The sequence below is a fragment of the Herpailurus yagouaroundi genome, unplaced genomic scaffold (assembly GCF_014898765.1).
Source record: "Herpailurus yagouaroundi ecotype Mexico unplaced genomic scaffold, PumYag 28, whole genome shotgun sequence".
In the NCBI taxonomy this organism is placed as follows: domain Eukaryota; kingdom Metazoa; phylum Chordata; class Mammalia; order Carnivora; family Felidae; genus Herpailurus; species Herpailurus yagouaroundi.
In genome coordinates, this window is record NW_024412376.1 from 85,083,905 (window position 1) to 85,104,756 (window position 20,852).

Consider the following 20,852-nt stretch of genomic DNA (forward strand, 5'->3'; position numbering starts at 1 on the left):
GCCAACCAAAAGACATAGGGTATCAGAATGGATAAAAAAACAAGACCCATCTATTTGCTGTCTACAAGAGACTCATTTTAGACCTGAGGACACCTTTAGATTGAGAGTGAGGGGATGGAGAACTATTTATCATGCTACTGGAAGCCAAAAGAAAGCTGGAGTAGCCATACTTATATCAGACAAACTAGACTTTAAATTAAAGGCTGTAACAAGAGATGAAGAAGGACATTATATAATAGTGACAGGGTCTATCCATCAGGAAGAGCTAACAATTGTAAATGTCTATGCGCCGAATACCGGAGCGCCCAAATATATAAAACAATTACTCATAAACACAAGCAACCTTATTGATAAGAATGTGGTAATTGCAGGGGACTTTAACACCCCACTTACAGAAATGGATAGATCATCTAGACACACGGTCAATAAAGAAACAAGGGCCCTGAATGAGACATTGGAACAGATGGACTTGACAGATATATTTAGAACTCTGCATCCCAAAGCAACAGAATATACTTTCTTCTCGAGTGCACATGGAACATTCTCCAAGATAGATCATATACTGGGTCACAAAACAGCCCTTCATAAGTTTACAAGAATTGAAATCATACCATGCATACTTTCAGACCACAATGCTATGAAGCTTGAAATCAACCACAGAAAAAAGTCTGGAAAACCCCCAAAAGCATGGAGGTTAAAGAACACCCTACTAACGAATGAGTGGGTCAACCAGGCAATTCGAGAAGAAATTAAAAAATATATGGAAACAAACGAAAATGAAAATACAACAATCCAAACGCTTTGGGACGCAGCAAAGGCAGTCCTGAGAGGAAAATACATTGCAATCCAGGCCTATCTCAAGAAACAAGAAAAATCCCAAATACAAAATCTAACAGCACACCTAAAGGAAATAGAAGCAGAACAGCAAAGGCAGCCTAAACCCAGCAGAAGAAGAGAAATAATAAAGATCAGAGCAGAAATAAACAATATAGAATCTAAAAAAACTGTAGAGCAGATCAACGAAACCAAGAGTTGGTTTTTTGAAAAAATAAACAAAATTGACAAACCTCTAGCCAGGCTTCTCAAAAAGAAACGGGAGATGACCCAAATAGATAAAATCATGAATGAAAATGGAATGATTACAACCAATCCCTCAGAGATACAAACAATTATCAGGGAATACTATGAAAAATTATATGGCAACAAATTGGACAACCTGGAAGAAATGGACAAATTCCTGAACACCCACACTCTTCCAAAACTCAATCAGGAGGAAATAGAAAGCTTGAACAGACCCATCACCAGCGAAGAAATTGAATCGGTTATCAAAAATCTCCCAACAAATAAGAGTCCAGGACCAGATGGCTTCCCAGGGGAGTTCTACCAGACGTTTAAAGCAGAGATAATACCTATCCTTCTCAAGCTATTCCAAGAAATAGAAAGGGAAGGAAAACTTCCAGACTCATTCTATGAAGCCAGTATTACTTTGATTCCTAAACCAGACAGAGACCCAGTAAAAAAAGAGAACTACAGGCCAATATCCCTGATGAATATGGATGCCAAAATTCTCAATAAGATACTAGCAAATCGAATTCAACGGCATATAAAAAGAATTGTTCACCATGATCAAGTGGGATTCATTCCTGGGATGCAGGGCTGGTTCAACATTCGCAAATCAATCAACGTGATACATCACATTAACAAAAAAAAAGAGAAGAACCATATGATCCTGTCAATCGATGCAGAAAAGGCCTTTGACAAAATCCAGCACCCTTTCTTAATAAAAACCCTTGAGAAAGTCGGGATAGAAGGAACATACTTAAAGATCATAAAAGCCATTTATGAAAAGCCCACAGCTAACATCATCCTCAACGGGGAAAAACTGAGAGCTTTTTCCCTGAGATCAGGAACACGACAGGGATGCCCACTCTCACCGCTGTTGTTTAACATAGTGCTGGAAGTTCTAGCATCAGCAATCAGACAACAAAAGGAAATCAAAGGCATCAAAATTGGCAAAGATGAAGTCAAGCTTTCGCTTTTTGCAGATGACATGATATTATACATGGAAAATCCGACAGACTCCACCAAAAGTCTGCTAGAACTGATCCATGAATTCAGCAAAGTTGCAGGATACAAAATCAATGTACAGAAATCAGTTGCATTCTTATACACTAACAATGAAGCAACAGAAAGACAAATAAGGAAACTGATCCCATTCACAATTGCACCAAGAAGCATAAAATACCTAGGAATAAATCTAACCAAAGATGTAAAGGATCTGTATGCTGAAAACTATAGAAAGCTTATGAAGGTAATTGAAGAAGATTTAAAGAAATGGAAAGACATTCCCTGCTCATGGATTGGAAGAATAAATATTGTCAAAATGTCAATACTACCCAAAGCTATCTACACATTCAATGCAATCCCAATCAAAATTGCACCAGCATTCTTCTCGAAACTAGAACAAGCAATCCTAAAATTCATATGGAACCACAAAAGGCCCCGAATAGCCAAAGTAATTTTGAAGAAGAAGACCAAAGCAGGAGGCATCACAATCCCGGACTTTAGCCTTTACTACAAAGCTGTCATCATCAAGACAGCATGGTATTGGCACAAAAACAGACACATAGACCAATGGAATAGAATAGAAACCTCAGAACTAGACCCACAAACGTATGGCCAACTCATCTTTGACAAAGCAGGAAAGAACATCCAATGGAAAAAAGACAGTCTCTTTAACAAATGGTGCTGGGAGAACTGGACAGCAACATGCAGAAGGTTGAAACTAGACCACTTTCTCACACCATTCACAAAAATAAACTCAAAATGGATAAAGGACCTGAATGTGAGACAGGAAACCATCAAAACCCTAGAGGAGAAAGCAGGAAAAGACCTCTCTGACCTCAGCCGTAGCAATATCTTACTCGACACATCCCCAAAGGCAAGGGAATTAAAAGCAAAAGTGAATTACTGGGACCTTATGAAGATAAAAAGCTTCTGCACAGCAAAGGAAACAACCAACAAAACTAAAAGGCAACCAACGGAATGGGAAAAGATATTTGCAAATGACATATCAGACAAAGGGCTAGTATCCAAAATCTATAAAGAGCTCACCAAACTCCACACCCGAAAAGCAAATAACCCAGTGAAGAAATGGGCAGAAAACATGAATAGACAGTTCTCTAAAGAAGACATCCGGATGGCCAACAGGCACATGAAAAGATGTTCAGCGTCGCTCCTTATCAGGGAAATACAAATCAAAACCACACTCAGATATCACCTCACGCCAGTCAGAGTGGCCAAAATGAACAAATCAGGAGACTATAGATGCTGGAGAGGATGTGGAGAAACGGGAACCCTCTTGCACTGTTGGTGGGAATGCAAATTGGTGCAGCCACTCTGGAAAGCAGTGTGGAGGTTCCTCAGAAAATTAAAAATAGACCTACCCTATGACCCAGCAATAGCACTGCTGGGAACTTATCCAAGGGACACAGGAGTGCTGATGCATAGGGGCACTTGTACCCCAATGTTCATAGCAGCACTCTCAACAATAGCCAAATTATGGAAAGAGCCTAAATGTCCATCAACTGATGAATGGATCAAGAAATTGTGGTTTATATACACTATGGAATACTACGTGGCAATGAGAAAAAATGAAATATGGCCTTTTGTAGCAACGTGGATGGAACTGGAGAGTGTGATGCTAAGTGAAATAAGCCATACAGAGAAAGACAGATACCATATGGTTTCACTCTTATGTGGATCCTGAGAAACTTGACAGGAACCCATGGGGGAGGGGAAAGAAAAACAAAAAAAAAAGAGGTTAGAGTGGGAGAGAGCCAAAGCATAAGAGACTGTTGAGAACTGAGAGCAAACTGAGGGTTGATGGGGGGTGGGAGGGAGGAGAGGGTGGGTGATGGGTATTGAGGAGGGCACCTTTTGGGATGAGCACTGGGTGTTGTATGGAAACTAATTTGACAATAAATTTCATATATAAATAAAAAAAAAATCAACAAGGGAAAGTTTATAACGCAAAAAAAAAAAAAAAGAAATGACATAGATTTTTAAAAATACTGACAGAGAAAGATGGTAAAATATCTTGTTAAACTTTTTAAAACACATAGAACGCAGAACACTTACATGCACCAATATTAAGCCTCAAAATATGTAAAGTGAAAAGAAAATACTATAAGAAATGAACAAATTCGTAATAATAACTTAAAAAAATTTTTAATGTTTATTTTTAAGAGAGAGAGTGCAAGCAAGGGAGGGGCAGAGAGAGAGAGAAAGACACAGAATCCAACGGAGGTTCTAGGCTCTGAGCTGTCAGCACAGAGCCCGACACAGGGCTTGAACCCACAAACCACAAGATCATCACTTGAACCGAAGTCAGATGCTTAACCAACTGAGCCACCCAGGTGCCTCCATAATAATAACTTTTAAATATCTCTCAGTAGTTAATAGAATAAACAGACCAGAAATCAGTATAAGCTGGCTCTGGTACACCACTGGTGCTTATTATCATCATTAATAATCAGAGAAACACAAATTTAAAACACAATATATACCATTCACACCCACAGGCTATCAAAAGTTTTAAAGTCCCAACAATTCCAAGCACAGGCAAGGATATGAAGCAATGGGAACTCTGATTCATTGCTGCTTATATATGCACTTTGTAAAACTCTTTGACTTTGTCTATCAGAGTTGAAGACCCAGCAATTCCACTCCTAGTCAAAATACTTAACAGCCAATATGGAGCATTCCATTTCCCACAAACAGCCAAGCAAGTGAGACTTCAGGGGAGTTCTGGCCTACAGCACGATATGTCAACAGCTCCAGGGTGTCACATGAGCAGTAGGTATTTGCCTACCGGGGTCCAAAGATTACTACACACACCCCAGAACCTTTGGGGGCTGGGTGATGGGCTCACACATCTGGAGGGGCATGAGAGTAGCTCCTCAGCAGTGACTAAACAGGGCTCCTTAGGGCTACAACAGAGTTAAAAGGAAATTTAGGAATTTGGAGCAGTGGTTTTCTACCAACTGGAACAAAAATTTCTCTATTTTAACATTTGGCATCACCTTAATAGTGTACTGGCTGCATATTAATCCTAAATTTTCCCCAAGGAAACTTAAGCACATGTACAACAATACATTAAAAGAATTTTTATGCAACCAATGATTAATCATAAGCAAAAAAAAGCAAAAAGGAAAGTGAATGATAATGAAATAGCCCAATGTGTATGAATCTCACAAACATGGAGTTGAGAGGAAAAAAAGACAGAAAAGAATACATATACTGTAGGAAAGGAAAAACAAGATAAAAACAGAAAGGGAAGCAAACCACAAGAGACTCTTAAATACAGAGAACAAACCAAGAGTTACTGGAGGGGAGGTGGGTGGGGGGATGGCTTAATGAGTGATGTGAACTAAGGAGGGCACTTTTGGGGATGAGCATTGGGTGTTGAATGTAAGAGACGAATCACTGGGTTCTACTCCTAAAGCTAAAATTACACTATAGGTTGACTAACTTGAATTTAAATTAAAAAAATAATAATAATACATATACTGTGATTCCATTCGTATAAATGTTTTCTTGTTTGTTTTTTTTTTGTGGTTTTTTGTTTTCTTACTGATCAATACAAAATTATCTTTAATATAGACTGATTCTAAACCCTTAACCTACTAAATAGCCACATCTGGTACAATTAATACAATTTCACTGTACCTTTGTTTCCAGGAACAATTATCACATGTCATATAAAGATTTTAACAGCTAAAACGAAACTATACTACAGAGAGAACCATAAAACATAAAGAAATGCAAGGCAATTGGGGCACCTGAGTGGCTCAGTCGGTTAAGTGTCTGACTTCGGCTCAGGTCATGATCTCACAGTTCATGAGGTCAAGCCCCACATCAGGCTCTGAGCTGATAGCTCAGAGCCTGGAGCCTGCTTCAGATTCTGTGTCTCCTTCTCTCTCTGTCCCTCCCCCACTCACATGCTGTCTCTCCCTTGAAAATAAACATTAAAATTTTTTTTTAAATGCAAGGGAATGATTACAAGGCTTATAAAGGAGAAGCCTGGGTACAGGAAGGATTCTGGGGCAGTAGAAATATCCTTTATGTGTTAATGCATCTGTATAATCTTAATGAACTTTTCTCTACTATCTTATATTATGCAATAAAAGGAAAAAAGTAAACAAAAACCTTCTTCAAATAAGAGCTGGGAGCAATGCAGTTGGCAGCTAAAATATGAGAGTACAAATCACATGAGAAATGGGCAGAGCTATGTATCACAGCAGCAAAAGAGGAAAGTGATTGGAGAATAACAGGGTAGGAATGGTATTTATTCAGACAGATCATTATAGGACATTGAGCACCCTGGATAGAAGTGGAAGAGATTCTTAAGTGAGAAAGAAACTTCCAAGGCTAGTTTGCCAAAGAAAAATGGGCACCAAGGGCAAAGTAAGCAAATACACTATTTCTTATTCTTGTTTGTCTTTTTATAATTTTGCTAAGAGAAGCTTCCTTCAGAATTACTCTCAGAAAGCAGCATTTTAAAAGGATTTAAGTGAACTGCTAGAAATTTAAGGAAATAACTGAGGATGTGCCAAAATGCTTACTACAAGAGTAGTCAATTAAATATTATTTACAAAGGCAAAAAAGAGACAGATTTGAGAAACTATGCTGTAACAACAAAATACAATTTGCATTTGTTAGAAAAAAAGCTAGAGAAAAATATAGAAAATATTTATAGTATATTAATAAGTAGAAAAATAATTACAAAATGTTATAGAAAATATGATCCCATTTAGGAATACTGAAAAAATTTACCTCAAAATCATAAAATGAGCGATGAAATTATAGGTAGATTTGTTTCTTTTGTTCTTATTTGTACTTTGAAACTTTCTATAATTTATGTTGTATGTGCAATAAGACTAATGATATTCAAAAACATAAACTCAAGGGGTGACTGGGTAGATCAGTCAGTTGGGTAACTGACTCTCGATTTCGGCTCAGGTCATGATTTTGGCTCAGGTCATGATTTCATGGTTTGTGGGATCAACCCCACATGGGGCTCTGCACTGGCAGTGTGGAACCTGCTTGGGATTTTTCCTCTCCCTCTCTCTCTGTCCCTCCCCCATTCACACGTGCTCTCTCCCAAAAAATAAGCTTAAATATATATATATGTATATATATATACATATATATGTGATTCACATATGTATATATATATATACATATATATATGCATATATATATGTATATATAGATGTTCAAAATTGCAAAACAGCTATCAAAAATTATGTATTTGTGTGGTCAAAGACTGGGAAAAGCATACCAAAAGCAAAAATAATAGCATTAGAAACGAGGATTATAGATTTGTTTCCTTCCACTTTATGTCTTTTTAAGTTTATTTATTATTTTGAGAGAGAGTGAGCAGGGGAGGGAGGGAGAGAGAGAATCCCAAGCAGTCTCCACACTGTCAGTGCAGAGACCCACACAAAGCTCGAACTCACAACCCTGGGATCATGACCTGAGCTGAAAACAAGAGCCAGACGCTTAACCAACTGAGCCACCCAGGCTCCCCTCCACCTTCTTTCAATGTTACATATATTTAAATTTTTAAATATAATATTAATTAATTACATCTTATATAGTTATATATTAATTACACAATTAATCTCCCTGTCTTTCCCCATCTATCCCTCTTTCTCAGGTTATTAAATGCAAAGCAGCTATTGCCTGGGAAGCAGGCAAGCCCCTCTGCATAGAAGAGGTCGAGGTAGCTCCTCCCAAGGCTCATGAAGTTCGCGTCCAGGTAAGTGGAGACTTTTCCTATATAGTACAGAGAAGACACTCCGTGCAGGTTTGGCTTCTTCGGGTCAAGCCTATGTGGTATGACCGAGAGCACCTGGAGTGTCACCTGTGGCAAAATTTCATTTTTAGGTCCAGATAGAAACAGGAATTATCCCAGGAGGGGTAAATTATTAAATATCAGTTGTTATTAATAACAGGTTTGAAATTTAATTCAACTATCTTTACATTAATCATTAACCCTGAGAATCAGACAAAGGAATTCACTTCAGATTAGAATGTTAGGTTTTCTTTTTGCTTTCTTTCTTTTGCTGTATTACAAAGTGATATTAAAAGAAAGATAGAAAATTTGGTTCAACACAAGGTAGAAGGAAGACCTGAAGTGCTGTCCAGGGCAGTATGAGGGTCTAAAATGCCCAGAGGAGGGACAGGCGTGGGTCAGCAGGGAAAAGACACTGCACTGAGCAGAGACCACAGACTGAAAGCTGGCAAAACTTCTCCATTTCCCCCCAGCTGGCCCGGCTTATACACTTCTCCTGAGGACTACCACAGTATGGGTTTATACATGAGGATGAATAAGACATCCTTGTCAAGAGAATCTTGAATAGTAAGGGATATGTTAGCTATTGAGACATTCCTTTATCTGATACCTCTTTTAACTATAAAGATTTTATTACCTCTGTTTCCTTTCATGTAGTTTCAACAAAATTTGCACCAGCCCTAGAAACCTGTGTTCCCTCCACTACCTCTGCCTAAAAGATTTTGTTTAATTTTCCCTACTACCTTTGATTTCTCCTCTCCTGGAGGCAGTAATTGCCAATTCTATCTCTTTGTATGACTCTCCAGTGACAGTGAAAGTTAGAAAACAAAGGTTTGTTATTTAGAGGAAAAGAATATATGCTGATATTTTTAATTGTGCCCCCCCCCAAAATGTAACTCTTTTATTGAGCTCTAGGAATGTTGTAAAGTGTCAAGGTGACATTGGGCCTAAAATTATCCTAACCCTAATGACATAATGACAGAAACAGGACTCAAGTCTGTGATTGCCTTGCAGATAATCGCCACTGCCCTGTGCCATACTGACGCCCATCCGATCAATCCTAAATTTAAAGAGGCCCTCTTCCCAGTGATCCTTGGCCATGAGGGCGCAGGAATTGTGGAAAGTGTTGGGCCAGGAGTGACCAGTTTCAAACCAGGTACGTCTTTTCCTGATTCCAGTTAAATGGAAATGTCAGGATATTTCAGGGACTGATACAATCTTGGCTTTGCATACTACTTATATATAGGGGATGTATATTATATTGGTCTCTATTTACATATGGGAACCATCTTTTCCAAAGACAAACTAAAATACGTTATCTATCACAGATAACAATGGGACAGAATATTTGAAATCAGAACTGATAAAATCTGGATAATATGGTCACTTTATTCACATGTAGCACTGAGAAACGGTCCTGTGAAGCAACCCACAAAGTGGGGCACAAAAGAAAATTTATAACAACCTCCTCTAAATAAAACAGAGAACCAATTGAATATTACAAAGAATTTAAAGAATGAGGATATACAGTCAGCCTAAGTGAGAAATATTATATATGTCAGTATTAGCTTATGTGTCTTTTTGAAACTTTGTAACATAAAAATAATATGTGAACGGAACATGCCAATGGGCTGAAATTTTTTACTTCCCATTTTATAACATTCACAAAATACTGGAATATGGGCTCTGTAATACTCACTTGTCAAGTGGGATGAACTGTATCATTCTTTCCTCCTTTAATGAGAATGCTCCAAACATAGGAGTATATTAGATTCCATTCCAAACAAGATCAGAGAAACAAATTGCTCCCATAAGCTTTGCATCCATGAAGTGCTCTGGCCAATGTAGTCCTAGCTCTGCCACTTACTGGCTGTGTGACCTCCACCACTGAAGTCACTTTTCTGTGACACAGCTCAGATTTCTGTTTTCTAAAGTGGAGAGAAAAGGTACCCATCTCAAAGGGCAGTTCTGAGAAGTAAATGAGATAATATGGGTAAACAGAAGGATGCCTAGCACATACTAAATGTTGAAAAAATGTTAATTATCATTATTGGGCTGTGATCATCAGAGGAAAGAAGCCATAAGTAAGTTGTATTTGAGTAAAAAAATAGAAAAATATAGAATTTGAAGTGAACTAAATGGTGAAACATGGCAATGATGTAAAGTTTAATCTCCATATCCTGCCTATTGTTGTCCACCTTTAATAAGGATGCTCTACTCCATACAAGATGTTTAGAAATGTTAAGAAAAAAAAGTAATAGTCATGATGCAGAGAGTTTCAGTGACAGCATAGCCTCAGACAGGACTCTGCAGCTAGTGGTATCAATGCAGATTTGTTCCCCAAGCGCCCAGCAGCAAAATAAATTAAATTAAATTAATAAATAAATATTTTTAAAAATTTTAAAAATACAGTATATTCAATACTTGGGGAATCTTGTAGAGCAACAAAATATTGTAGCCATCTATACTTTCTGCTGAACATATATATACCATAAAGAATGGTGTTTTCCACTGATACATCTGGTAGAAACTATTTACAAGCTGTATCTTAGGCACCATCCAACATATGGCCTTTCTTTCCAGGTGACAAAGTAATTCCACTCTACATGCCTCAATGTGGAAAATGCAAGTTCTGTCTGAGTCCACTCACAAATTTCTGTACAAAACTCAGGTAAGCTCTATACACTATTAGCAAGAATATGAATTGGTATACATATTTGGGGAAGTACACTGGCAATACCTAGATGAAGTTTCTATCCACCAATTCTAGTCCTTGGTGTATACAAGAAACTGTTGCAAAATTACCCAAAGAAACATATGCTAGAATGTTCACTGCAACATTATTTATAACAGCAATTAAAAATAGCCCAATGCCCACCAAGAAGAGAACGGATTAACAAAGTGCTATGTAGTAACACAATGGAATACTATATAACCATGAAAAGGGCTAAACTTGATCTACATACAACAACACAGAATAATCTCACATAATGTTAAGGGAAAGAAGCAAGTTGCTGACAAATATATTTAGTAAGATATCATATACAAAACAATACCATAGACAGTATAATTTATGGTTACATATGCATGTAGTAAAGGTATAAATACACTATTGGAATGATAAATGCCAAAATCAAAATAGTAGCTATTTCCACAGAAGAGAGAGGGATGAAATGAGGCTCAGTAATTTATTCCAAGGCCACACAGATAAAAGTCTTAGAACTAGATTTTGAGGGGTGCCTGAGTGGATCAGTTGGTTGAGTGTCTGACTTTGGCTCAGGTTATGGTTTCATGGTTCGTGAGTTTGAGCCCCATGTCAGGCTCTGTGCTGACAGCTCAGGGCCTGGAGCCTGCTTCAGATTCTGTCTCCCTCTCTCTCTCTGCCCCTCCTCCACTCACACTCTGTCTCGCTCTCTCTCTCTCTCTCAGAAATAAACAAACATTAAACATTTTTTTTAAAAAAAAGAACTAGATTTTGAACATAAGCAGTTGGACTCCAGAGTCCAAACCCTTTATCACCTTATTCTTTAATGAGACTACAGAAAAATCTATTTGTCCTTAATACTAATTGAAGCTAGTTATTTTGGAAGCTAAAATTATACTACTCTTACATCTAATCACTATTACTCAATTTCCTTGTCTATAAAATGGGAATAATAATAATGCTTGTTTTACAGGGTTGTGGTAGATATTTAAAGAATTAACACACCTTTTTGCAAACTCTTAATGAAATAATGGATTTTGGCAATGACCATAAGTTCTTTCTAACATCACAAAAAGAGAGATAATAAAGTATTATGTGCCTCCAGATGAAAATACACAACACTGCCTTTGAAATATTCCTACAAAAATATAAAACCAAATTAAAACAATCAGTTAGATTGAAAACACTAGTTTAGAGGAAATACAAGCATGGAGAAACATGTTAAACCCAATTACAGGAATGTAATCAGAAAAATCCAGAATGAGAAAAACTCTACAAAACAAATGACTGTTTCTTCAACAAATAAATTGTAAAGAAAAAAATAAGGAGAGAAGTGAGCATCTATAAAGTAAGAGAGACTTAACAGACATATCAACCAAATGCAATATGTCAACCTAAAAGAATCTCTTTGTTTTTTAATGTGTATTTATTTTTTGAGAGAGAGATGGGAGGTAGGGGGCACAGAGAAGGAGACACAGAATCTTTAGGAGGCTCCAGGCTCTGAGCTGACAGCAAAGAGCCCGATCTGGGGCTCAAACTCATGAGCCACGAGATCATGACCTGAGCCGAAGTTGGATGCTTAACTGACTAAGCTACCCAGGTACCCCAAAGAATCTATCTTTTTGAGACACATACTAAAATATTTACAGATGAAATAGTAATGTCTGGGGTTTAATTCAAAATAGTCCCATGAGGGAGAGTGGGTGCTGGTAGGGGTGGCAGGTAATAGATGACAGAACATCAGCCATGAGTTGATAGCTACAGAAGCTGGGATATGGTTGCACAGATATACAACAACCTAGACTTTCTACTTTCATATATAGTTGAGTTTTCCATTACAATTTTTTTTAAGAATTAATACATGTAAACTCCTAAGAGAGTTTCTGGCCCATAAAGAGTATTCAATAAAAAGTTTATCATCTTTAAACTACTTCTGATTATATTTATGTGAAAAGTCTCAAGTCATTTTCTCAATTTTTCTGTCATAAAATTGTCGTAATAAACATGTAATGCCCAGGAATTTTTTCAGGAATGTAATCAGAGGTCCATTTACATTCTCTTTTTTGTGTCCTTTTTTTTTTTTTTGTAATTTTCTAGTCTAGTCAAAAATCCTATTGTTGATCAAGAACTAATGGAAGACAAAACCAGCAGGTTTACCTGCAAAGGAAAACCAATTTACCATTTCATGGGAACCAGCACCTTCACTCAGTACACCGTCGTGTCAGATATTAATCTTGCCAAAATTGATGATGATGCAAATTTAGAGAGAGTTTGTCTGTTAGGATGTGGGTTTTCAACTGGCTATGGAGCTGCAATCAACACTGCCAAGGTAAAAGTGTTTAATCACCAGGTTGCATAAAATAGAACTTACTAGGAAATAGCGTGATAAATCAGCTGGTTACCTTCAAGTCCTAGCTCTGTAATTTATTACCTCTGTGACTGTAGGCAAGTTCTTTAACCCCTCTACACTAATATTTCCTACAAATAGTTATGTGGATAATTAAATCATATTACATACATAAGATATCTAGCCCAGCAGCTGGCATATAGTTAGCACCTGGATGAGGTTAATTTCTTGTCTCTATACTGATATGCTACCTTATAGACCATCCCTGCCTTAAATACAGCATGCTCAAATATGTCCCCTAAATAGCAATGTTCATCCTGGGACAGCAGATCCAGTCAAGAGGCAACAGAAACTACAGAAACTCCCAGCGATCTCCATATAGCCACCTCTGCTTTCTCCTTGACCCTGCAGATTTCTGTCCCTCAGACTGTGGTAATTCACCTCTGCTTCTCATTGTGCCCATTTGTGGCTCCAAGGGAATGTCTCAGGTGACAGCCCCGATGGTGGCAAGATGCATCCCTGGGATCCCATGTTAGAATTTAGAAGCTTTCACAAAACTTCAATGAGAGACTGGAGAGATGTCACTATCATTTGGATGCCTCAAACAACCCCTTTATTTAAACCTCCTTGACATCACTCTTCATCCCTTGAGTTCAAACTGCAAAGTGCAACCAGAGTGGTCTTTTTAAACAACAAATCTGAAGATTTCATTCCCCTTTCATTACTCCCCTTTTCCCTCAGTGAGCTAGTGATTCTCCCTAATTCTCCCTTTGCAGGCTCACTGTTCCCCCGGGCCTGACCTTCAGTCTCCAGGCTCTAATCACCGTGTCCCCTGGGCTTTCCACACCCAGCTCCCAACAACAGTGCCTGGAAAGCTCCCCTACCTCTTCTGGCTGACTCCATTTTTTTCCCACCTCCTATCAGAAACCCTTCAGCCTCTTGGGCATGCATTGGGTATTCCTTCCAGTTTTCCCAAAAGTATCTGTGTTTATCCCTGTCTTCCTTCCTATCACACTATGGAGAAATTTCCCATTTATTTCTCCTCCCTATTAGACTATTTACTCCTTGAGGGCAACAACTCTCTCTTGTTCATTGTGATGTGAACAATCACTCTAGGCCCTATGCCTAGCACAGAGTAGGAGCTTAATAATTTTTCAATGAATGAATGAATGAATGAATAAAGCCAGATTCACGTGCAATGCTTAAAAATCTTTTTTTTTTTTTAAGAAAGAAAGAGAGAGAGAGAGAGAGAGCACAAGTGAGGGGCAGAGAGAGAGAGAGAGAGAGAGAATCCTCAAGGGGCAGCCCCTTGAGGAGCGGTGGGGGGGGGGGGGCCGCGGGGTAGAGAGAAAGAGAGAATCAGGGCTCACCCAAAGTGGGGCTCCAGCTCACCCAATGTGGGGCTCGAACTCACAAATCTTGAGATTATGACCTGAGCGGAAGTCAGATGTTTAACAACTGAGACACCCAGGTGCCCAACCCCTAAAAATCTTGATAAGGCTTGGTTTTCAGCTTTGCAATCCAAATAGTCCTTTTTGTCAGGTTACCTAGAGGTGTTAGCGTGTCAAGGAAATAAACTCAGCCTAACCAAAATAACAGGGTGATCTAGTAGGCAGAATATGAAGAGAAGACTTTTCACTGAGAATTATGTCAACCAAGCAGACAGGAATGCTACTTTTGGCTATCATTGTATTATCTCCCTCCAAAAATTCATTCATTTATTCATTCATTCATTAATAAAAATTAAAAATCATATGCGAAGTCAGAATACATTCTGAAGGCTCCTGGAGGAAGGGGGTTAATTGAGGGAAGTTAAAAGCAGGTGTAACCTTGGCAGTCAAGGCATACTCTCCTGTACATAGTATTGTCAGAATTATTGCTCTTTGGGCCACTCTCTCCTGTCTGGACTCCATGAAGACTGTCACCTTCTACTACTCTAGTCTTTCTTCAGGGATATTAACACTAGAGATTCAGCTACAATTTTCTTTTAAATCCAATCCAAATTTACAGCACCTGTTCTCACAGTTGAGGAACACGTAAACCACCTCATAGGATGCTTAGAGAAGAGAAATTAATCTGATAGGAACAAGTTAAGGGAAGTGAAATATCATTAATTCTAGCCAAAAGGCAAGAGTTTTAATAAAGTTTAATTTCCTTCTGGGAAGAAAAGTGATGACACAACTTTGTATAATTAGTGGGAGACTGGCACCCAGCGTTACCAGGAGTCCTAATTCTTTTTAATCAGCTTGTATCCTTTACTGCCAAATTAATCACGTTTCACAGAGATCTTTGGAAGCATGAAAATGTCTTTTAACCGTGTTGTCTGCAAATAATCATCCACTATGAATTATTCTATTTTCAAATTGTGGCGGGGTAGTTTATAGTGACCACCCCCCAGGACCATAATCAAGGGCACTTTTACACGCAGCAGTCTAGTTGTTTAACACAAGTAATATAGTGCATTCAATTTATACTGTTGGAAGCTGTGTATAACATTGCCTCAATAAGGAAGATGCATTTCTACTTTCAATGACTCTTAGAGGCAAACTTTTAAACACAGTCTTTAAGGAGATATATTTGGATATATACTAAACATGTGCCACAACATTGTAAACATCACACTGTGTATAGAGAACATTATGAATATTTGTAAAAAATATATTTTATTTACCCCTGAGTAGCAAAAGTCAAACACTGTATGCCTGCCTAATATCATGCATAAATTAAAGTAAGAGATATACATTCTCTCTATTCCTTAATAGTTTTGTTTCCAATTTATAATATATCAGTACTTCCCTTGGGCAGATTCCTCTTTCCCTCTTGTTTATGCTTTAATTCTAACAGTTTCCCATCATCATTAGAAAATATTAATTAAGCATCTCTGTAGTATTTTTTTTGCCACTATACCACTCTACAGAATAACATAATCCAGATACAGCAACTTTCCTTATCATCTTGTATATTCAGTTTCTATTTCATTCGACCCAACACATAGAACACTCTTAATAGCAATGTGAAAGATAATATGAGTTCAAAGAACTTACAGTCTTTTGAAGAAACATGCACACAAATACAAAATCAACAAATCAAGGTAGATCATAAATTATGCAATATGGAAAAAACAAAAAGGAAATATAGAAAACCAAAAGAAATTTGTATTTCATGCCTTTCAAATTAATTGGTGATTTGGGATGTGAGTTAATTCACACTTAGAGAAACATTAGTGCTCATTCAAAACCGACTATAACACTAATACAACCAAATAAGGCCCATTAAAAATATAAATTATTTGTGATCTATTTAAAAAGGAAAATAATAAACCCTTTAAAATGTGTGGGTTTTAAAATTTTGTGCTGACAACACTAAAAGGGAACAGGAAAACAAGAGGATTATTTTCACTTGGGCTTATTCCTTACTATTAGCTGATCATCCTAATGGCATTCAAATGATTCTCCAAATTTAGCCAGTGATTCATCCATTTTTATATTGGCAGATTTCCCCTATTGGCTGTATCATTTAGTTTTATGATAGACAGTCTTTTATTTATATGTTCCATCCCCCACCTCACTCTCTCCATTTAAAAAAAGTTAAGTTCACTTCCATTAACAGTTAACTTAGGGGTGCCTGGGTGGCTCAGTCAGCTGAGCGTCTGACTCTTGATTTCAGCTCAGGTCATGATCTCACAGTCGTAGGATCAAGTCCCCTCACTGGCCTCCATCCTGAGTGTGGAGCCTGCTTAGGATTCATTCTCTCTCTCTCTGTCCCCACTCCCAGCTCAAGCACTCTCTCTAAAAAAATTAAAAAATAAATTTTTTAAAAAGTTAATTTATAATTGTCCTGCCTGCAGGTCACCCCTGGTTCTACTTGTGCCATCTTTGGCCTAGGAGGTGTTGGTCTTTCTGCTATAATGGGTTGTAAAGTAGCAGGAGCTTCCAGAATTATAGCTATTGACATCAACAGTGAGAAGTTTACAAAGGCCAAAGCCCTCGGAGCCACTGACTGCCTCAATCCTAGAAACCTACATAAACCCATCCAGGAGGTCATCATTGAAATGACCAAAGGAGGGGTGGATTTTGCCCTTGATTGTGCAGGTGGACCTGAAGCCATGGTATGTATATTTTTAATGATAGTATATAATAAATTATTATTTATTAACATTAATAAACATTGACAATGTGTATATCAATATAGTTACTTTGTATATTTTATATACATATATGTATATATTATATATTTATATAGAAAATATTAGCTATTATATTGCATGTATTAATATTTAATTACAAGTATTACTTAATAGATTAATATTTTTGTATATTCTTCCACATGAAATTCAGCAAAAAGAGAAAACTTAGAAATGAAAATTTTAAAATAATTCTGCCTATGAGAAATGACAAAGAGACAACAGAAAAGGCAGATTTAGAGAAGGGAAGGGGACAGAAGGACACGTGTCACCCCTAACAGCCGGAAGTATCCACTCCCAGCTAAAATCAGAGAAGGGAGAGGTTAGCAATTTACAAGCAATCCAGTTCTGTCCATCAGATTTCAGTAAATGAGCTGCACAATTAGATCCAAATCATATACGTGAAATTTTCAATATATTACATGCACACACACACACTGCAAAATTAAAAAGTAGATCTTTTTTTCCTAAACAATTCTGTATCATTCAGATTTCTTCTCTCAAGACGAGCTACATAATTTGCAGGCCCTTCTAGGCACAGGGCCCTGAGCGACTGCACTGCCTGCAGGCCCACAAAGCCAGCCCTGTCCATTCTACTTGAGAAAGTGGGGTAAATCAACCACACAGACAACACATGGAGAAGTTAGCCTGCCAGAATGCCCAGCCTCATCTTCCAGCGAATGTTCACTTCATACCCGTTTGTGCAAACACACTAAGCAGAGTTTTGTTTTCTTTTATGAGATGACAAAAAAAATTCGCCAACTATCTGCCATGGAGTCTTCTTCATGAGTGAGATCTGTGGAGTAGCTATGACACTATGCCCTTTTAATTATGACTTCATTCAACATGGCTCCAAAACCCTCCTCTAGGGAGATGATAAAAAAATAGAATTCTGGGGACACCTGGGTGGCTCAGCCAGTTAAGCACCCAACTCTTGATTTTGGCCCAGGTCGTGATCTCATGACTCATGTGAGTTTCAACCCCACATTGGACTCGGCACTGGCCAAACTCAAAATAAAGCAGTGTGGAGCCTGCTTGGGATTCTCTCTCTCCCTCTCTCTGCCCGTCTCCCACTCACACACACACACATGTGCTCTCTCTCTCTCCCTCTCTTTCTCTTAAAATGATTTTTACAAAAAAAATTTTTTTAAACAATACATTCTGTACTTCAGCCTCCCAGTGGCAGGCTTTGAACAGTTCTTCCCCTTGGTTCTTACCCTACTGATGCATTTCCCAGAAGAGAATGGAGATGGGGAAGAGGTGCTGAGAGCATCAGGCTCCCTACCTCGGTCTCTCCTCTCAGAATGCTTTCATTGATAATGTAACTGCTTAAAGAGGGCCTGGTAGGTAATAAGCACTCAATAAATATCAGCTATTACTGAAAATTCATGCATTAAGGCTCCTTATCCTGCACGTGCTCCCCTGTGTTCAACGCTTCAGACGTTGTCCTTGGCATCTGCAACTTGCATTGTGCCACAATATTCTTCCACTTTCCATAGCTCAAACTTTTTACAAACATTGAAATTCAGCCTATTGATTTTATCTTTCTAGTATAGAGATTCTCAACACTGGCTACACTTTAGAAACGCGTGGGGAGTTGTTATTGTCATTGTTTAATACCAATGAATGGACCATACTCCAGGATAGTCTCAAGAGTCTAAGGCCCAGATACCAATATTTTTTACATTACTCAAGTTGAGAACCATCTGAACTAAAACTTGACAGGTTTTATTATTATTTTAAATTATGGAATAGAATTATACCAGAGAACCCAAATAAATGATGGATTTATTTAATCACAAAACATCAGCTACCTACCCATCCACCAAGTTTCCATTACTAAGTTAAGCTAAATTTCTTGGTTGTAGAGGAGATTCCAGCAATGGGTGTGAACTTGAATTCAATGACCACTAGTGCTCTAAAGCAGCCTTAAGAACCCAACAGAATAATCAGAAATTTACAATAATTAAAAATATTATAAAGTTTTGAAAAGTAAAAGTAATTCTCATCAAAACTTATCAGAGACTTCTAGATAAACCTGTTGTGCATATAATGCTCATTTTTACTTAAGTCATCATTAGGGAAATTAATTCTTTGCTTGGAGCAAAGCTCCAGAAACGTAGAAAAGGCAAACAGGGAAAAAAATTTTTTTAATAAAATAGTAAATAAGAGTCAATGTAAATAGCTACCTTCAGGTAACAAATAGTGCCTATGGATTTTCCCCTCTCCATAGATCTCTCCATACAGCATAAACAAAAGTATTTCCTCCCAATAAAAAGTCCACACAGTAGAAGAGTTGCTATTTAGAAATGTTATGAATTCTCAAAAGAATAAATATGTAGTCAAATAAAAATTTCAAAACACATTCTAAAAGTTCTAGGTCATTGCATTTTCCATCACTCGTAAGACATGGAGAGAGGGGGAGAATTTACTGTACTTTAAACTGCTTCCTTCACACAGTGATCAGTGATGAAAAAAGCTGTTCTTCCTACTGGGACTTTTGTGAAAGTAAAAATTGCCCCAACAGGTCAGAATTAAGTTGAGCACTGACTATGGCAAGGGATATAAAATAAAGTTTACACTTTTCTTAAGATTAGTCTCAAAAGATTGTAAATGTTCATCTAGTTACCATATGGCTTCTTATGGAATGGCCACCCACAAATTTATACCTTTCTCAAACTTCTTTATGTTTTCAATCCTTGGCATTTTTAACCCCAAACTTGCAGTAGGTTAACATAACTCTCTCTCATGGGAATATCAAAGCAACTCCCCTGGGCCACTGTCTTCATGTAGTTATTCAGCCAGCAATCAAGGCTCAGTCAAGTTCAAATTTGTAGCTTCACAATCTCACCACAAGATCATCTTGGTTGTTACAGCAGGAGAAGGAACAGCTGGCAGGTTCTGTTTCGCCTATGAAATAACACACATCACTTCTGCCCATAGCCAATGACCCAGAATTAGTTACATAACTCTACCTAACTGTGACAGCTAAATAATGTAGGGAAGGAGATGAAATGTTTTATGACCAGCAGCCAGTGTCAGATTCTGTTGAAACTGTTTTGTCCTCTGTTTTAAGTAGCACTTTTTAATTATCTTACTTTGGGATCTACTAAGTTTATGGTGTGTACCTCATTTCCTGGGCTCTAATAAATATTTATTCATTCCTCTCTTCATGACTTTAAAGATTGTTTTTATGCATGTAGAACTGCAAATGTTTTACTACATATCCACAACAGATCACTGAAAACTTGGTAAGAGTTTATAATACCTTCTAGAGTTCTTTCCTAACTTCACATGTTTACTTTTCTTGACAGGCAATGATACGCATTCCAGGTTCACCATAACTATGGTATTAAACAAAATAATATATTGTTTCTTTTCAATATCTTTTTGGGTAATGCTCAAAATTTTAATGAATGTTCTATCTGAAACAGAACAGTGGCACCCCAAGTATCAATCAACAATACTATGATCATTTTAGCTTGAATAATCTTATCTAATATGCAGAGTTGCATACGTTTTCCCTAAAGCATTGTGCATACCTACACTAGGGTTCATGTTCTACGTTTTCTACTTACTCAACTAATCTTTTTTTTGACCTTCCAGAGAGCAGCCCTGGACTGTACAACAGCAGGTTGGGGATCATGTACTTTCATCGGGGTAGACTCTGAAATTAGAGGATTGACTATATCTCCAGTGGAGCTCATAATGGGCCGTACCATAAATGGAACATGCTTTGGTGGTCAGTTTTTTTTTT

The 20,852-nt window shown here is 37.6% G+C and overlaps 1 protein-coding gene across 1 annotated transcript in view; it reads left to right on the forward strand.

Moving 5' to 3' along the window:
- Nucleotides 1–6,346: 6,346 nt before the first annotated feature.
- The window catches only part of ADH4 (alcohol dehydrogenase 4 (class II), pi polypeptide), an 18,595-nt gene continuing 4,089 nt past the window's right edge, over nucleotides 6,347–20,852 (forward strand). The window contains exons 1-7 of the mRNA XM_040477799.1: nucleotides 6,347–6,468; nucleotides 7,724–7,825; nucleotides 8,876–9,017; nucleotides 10,445–10,532; nucleotides 12,663–12,894; nucleotides 16,760–17,020; nucleotides 20,702–20,837. Coding sequence (XP_040333733.1) covers nucleotides 6,451–6,468; nucleotides 7,724–7,825; nucleotides 8,876–9,017; nucleotides 10,445–10,532; nucleotides 12,663–12,894; nucleotides 16,760–17,020; nucleotides 20,702–20,837 — 979 coding nt within the window. The 5' untranslated portion in view covers nucleotides 6,347–6,450. The remainder of the gene's footprint in view (nucleotides 6,469–7,723; nucleotides 7,826–8,875; nucleotides 9,018–10,444; nucleotides 10,533–12,662; nucleotides 12,895–16,759; nucleotides 17,021–20,701; nucleotides 20,838–20,852) is intronic.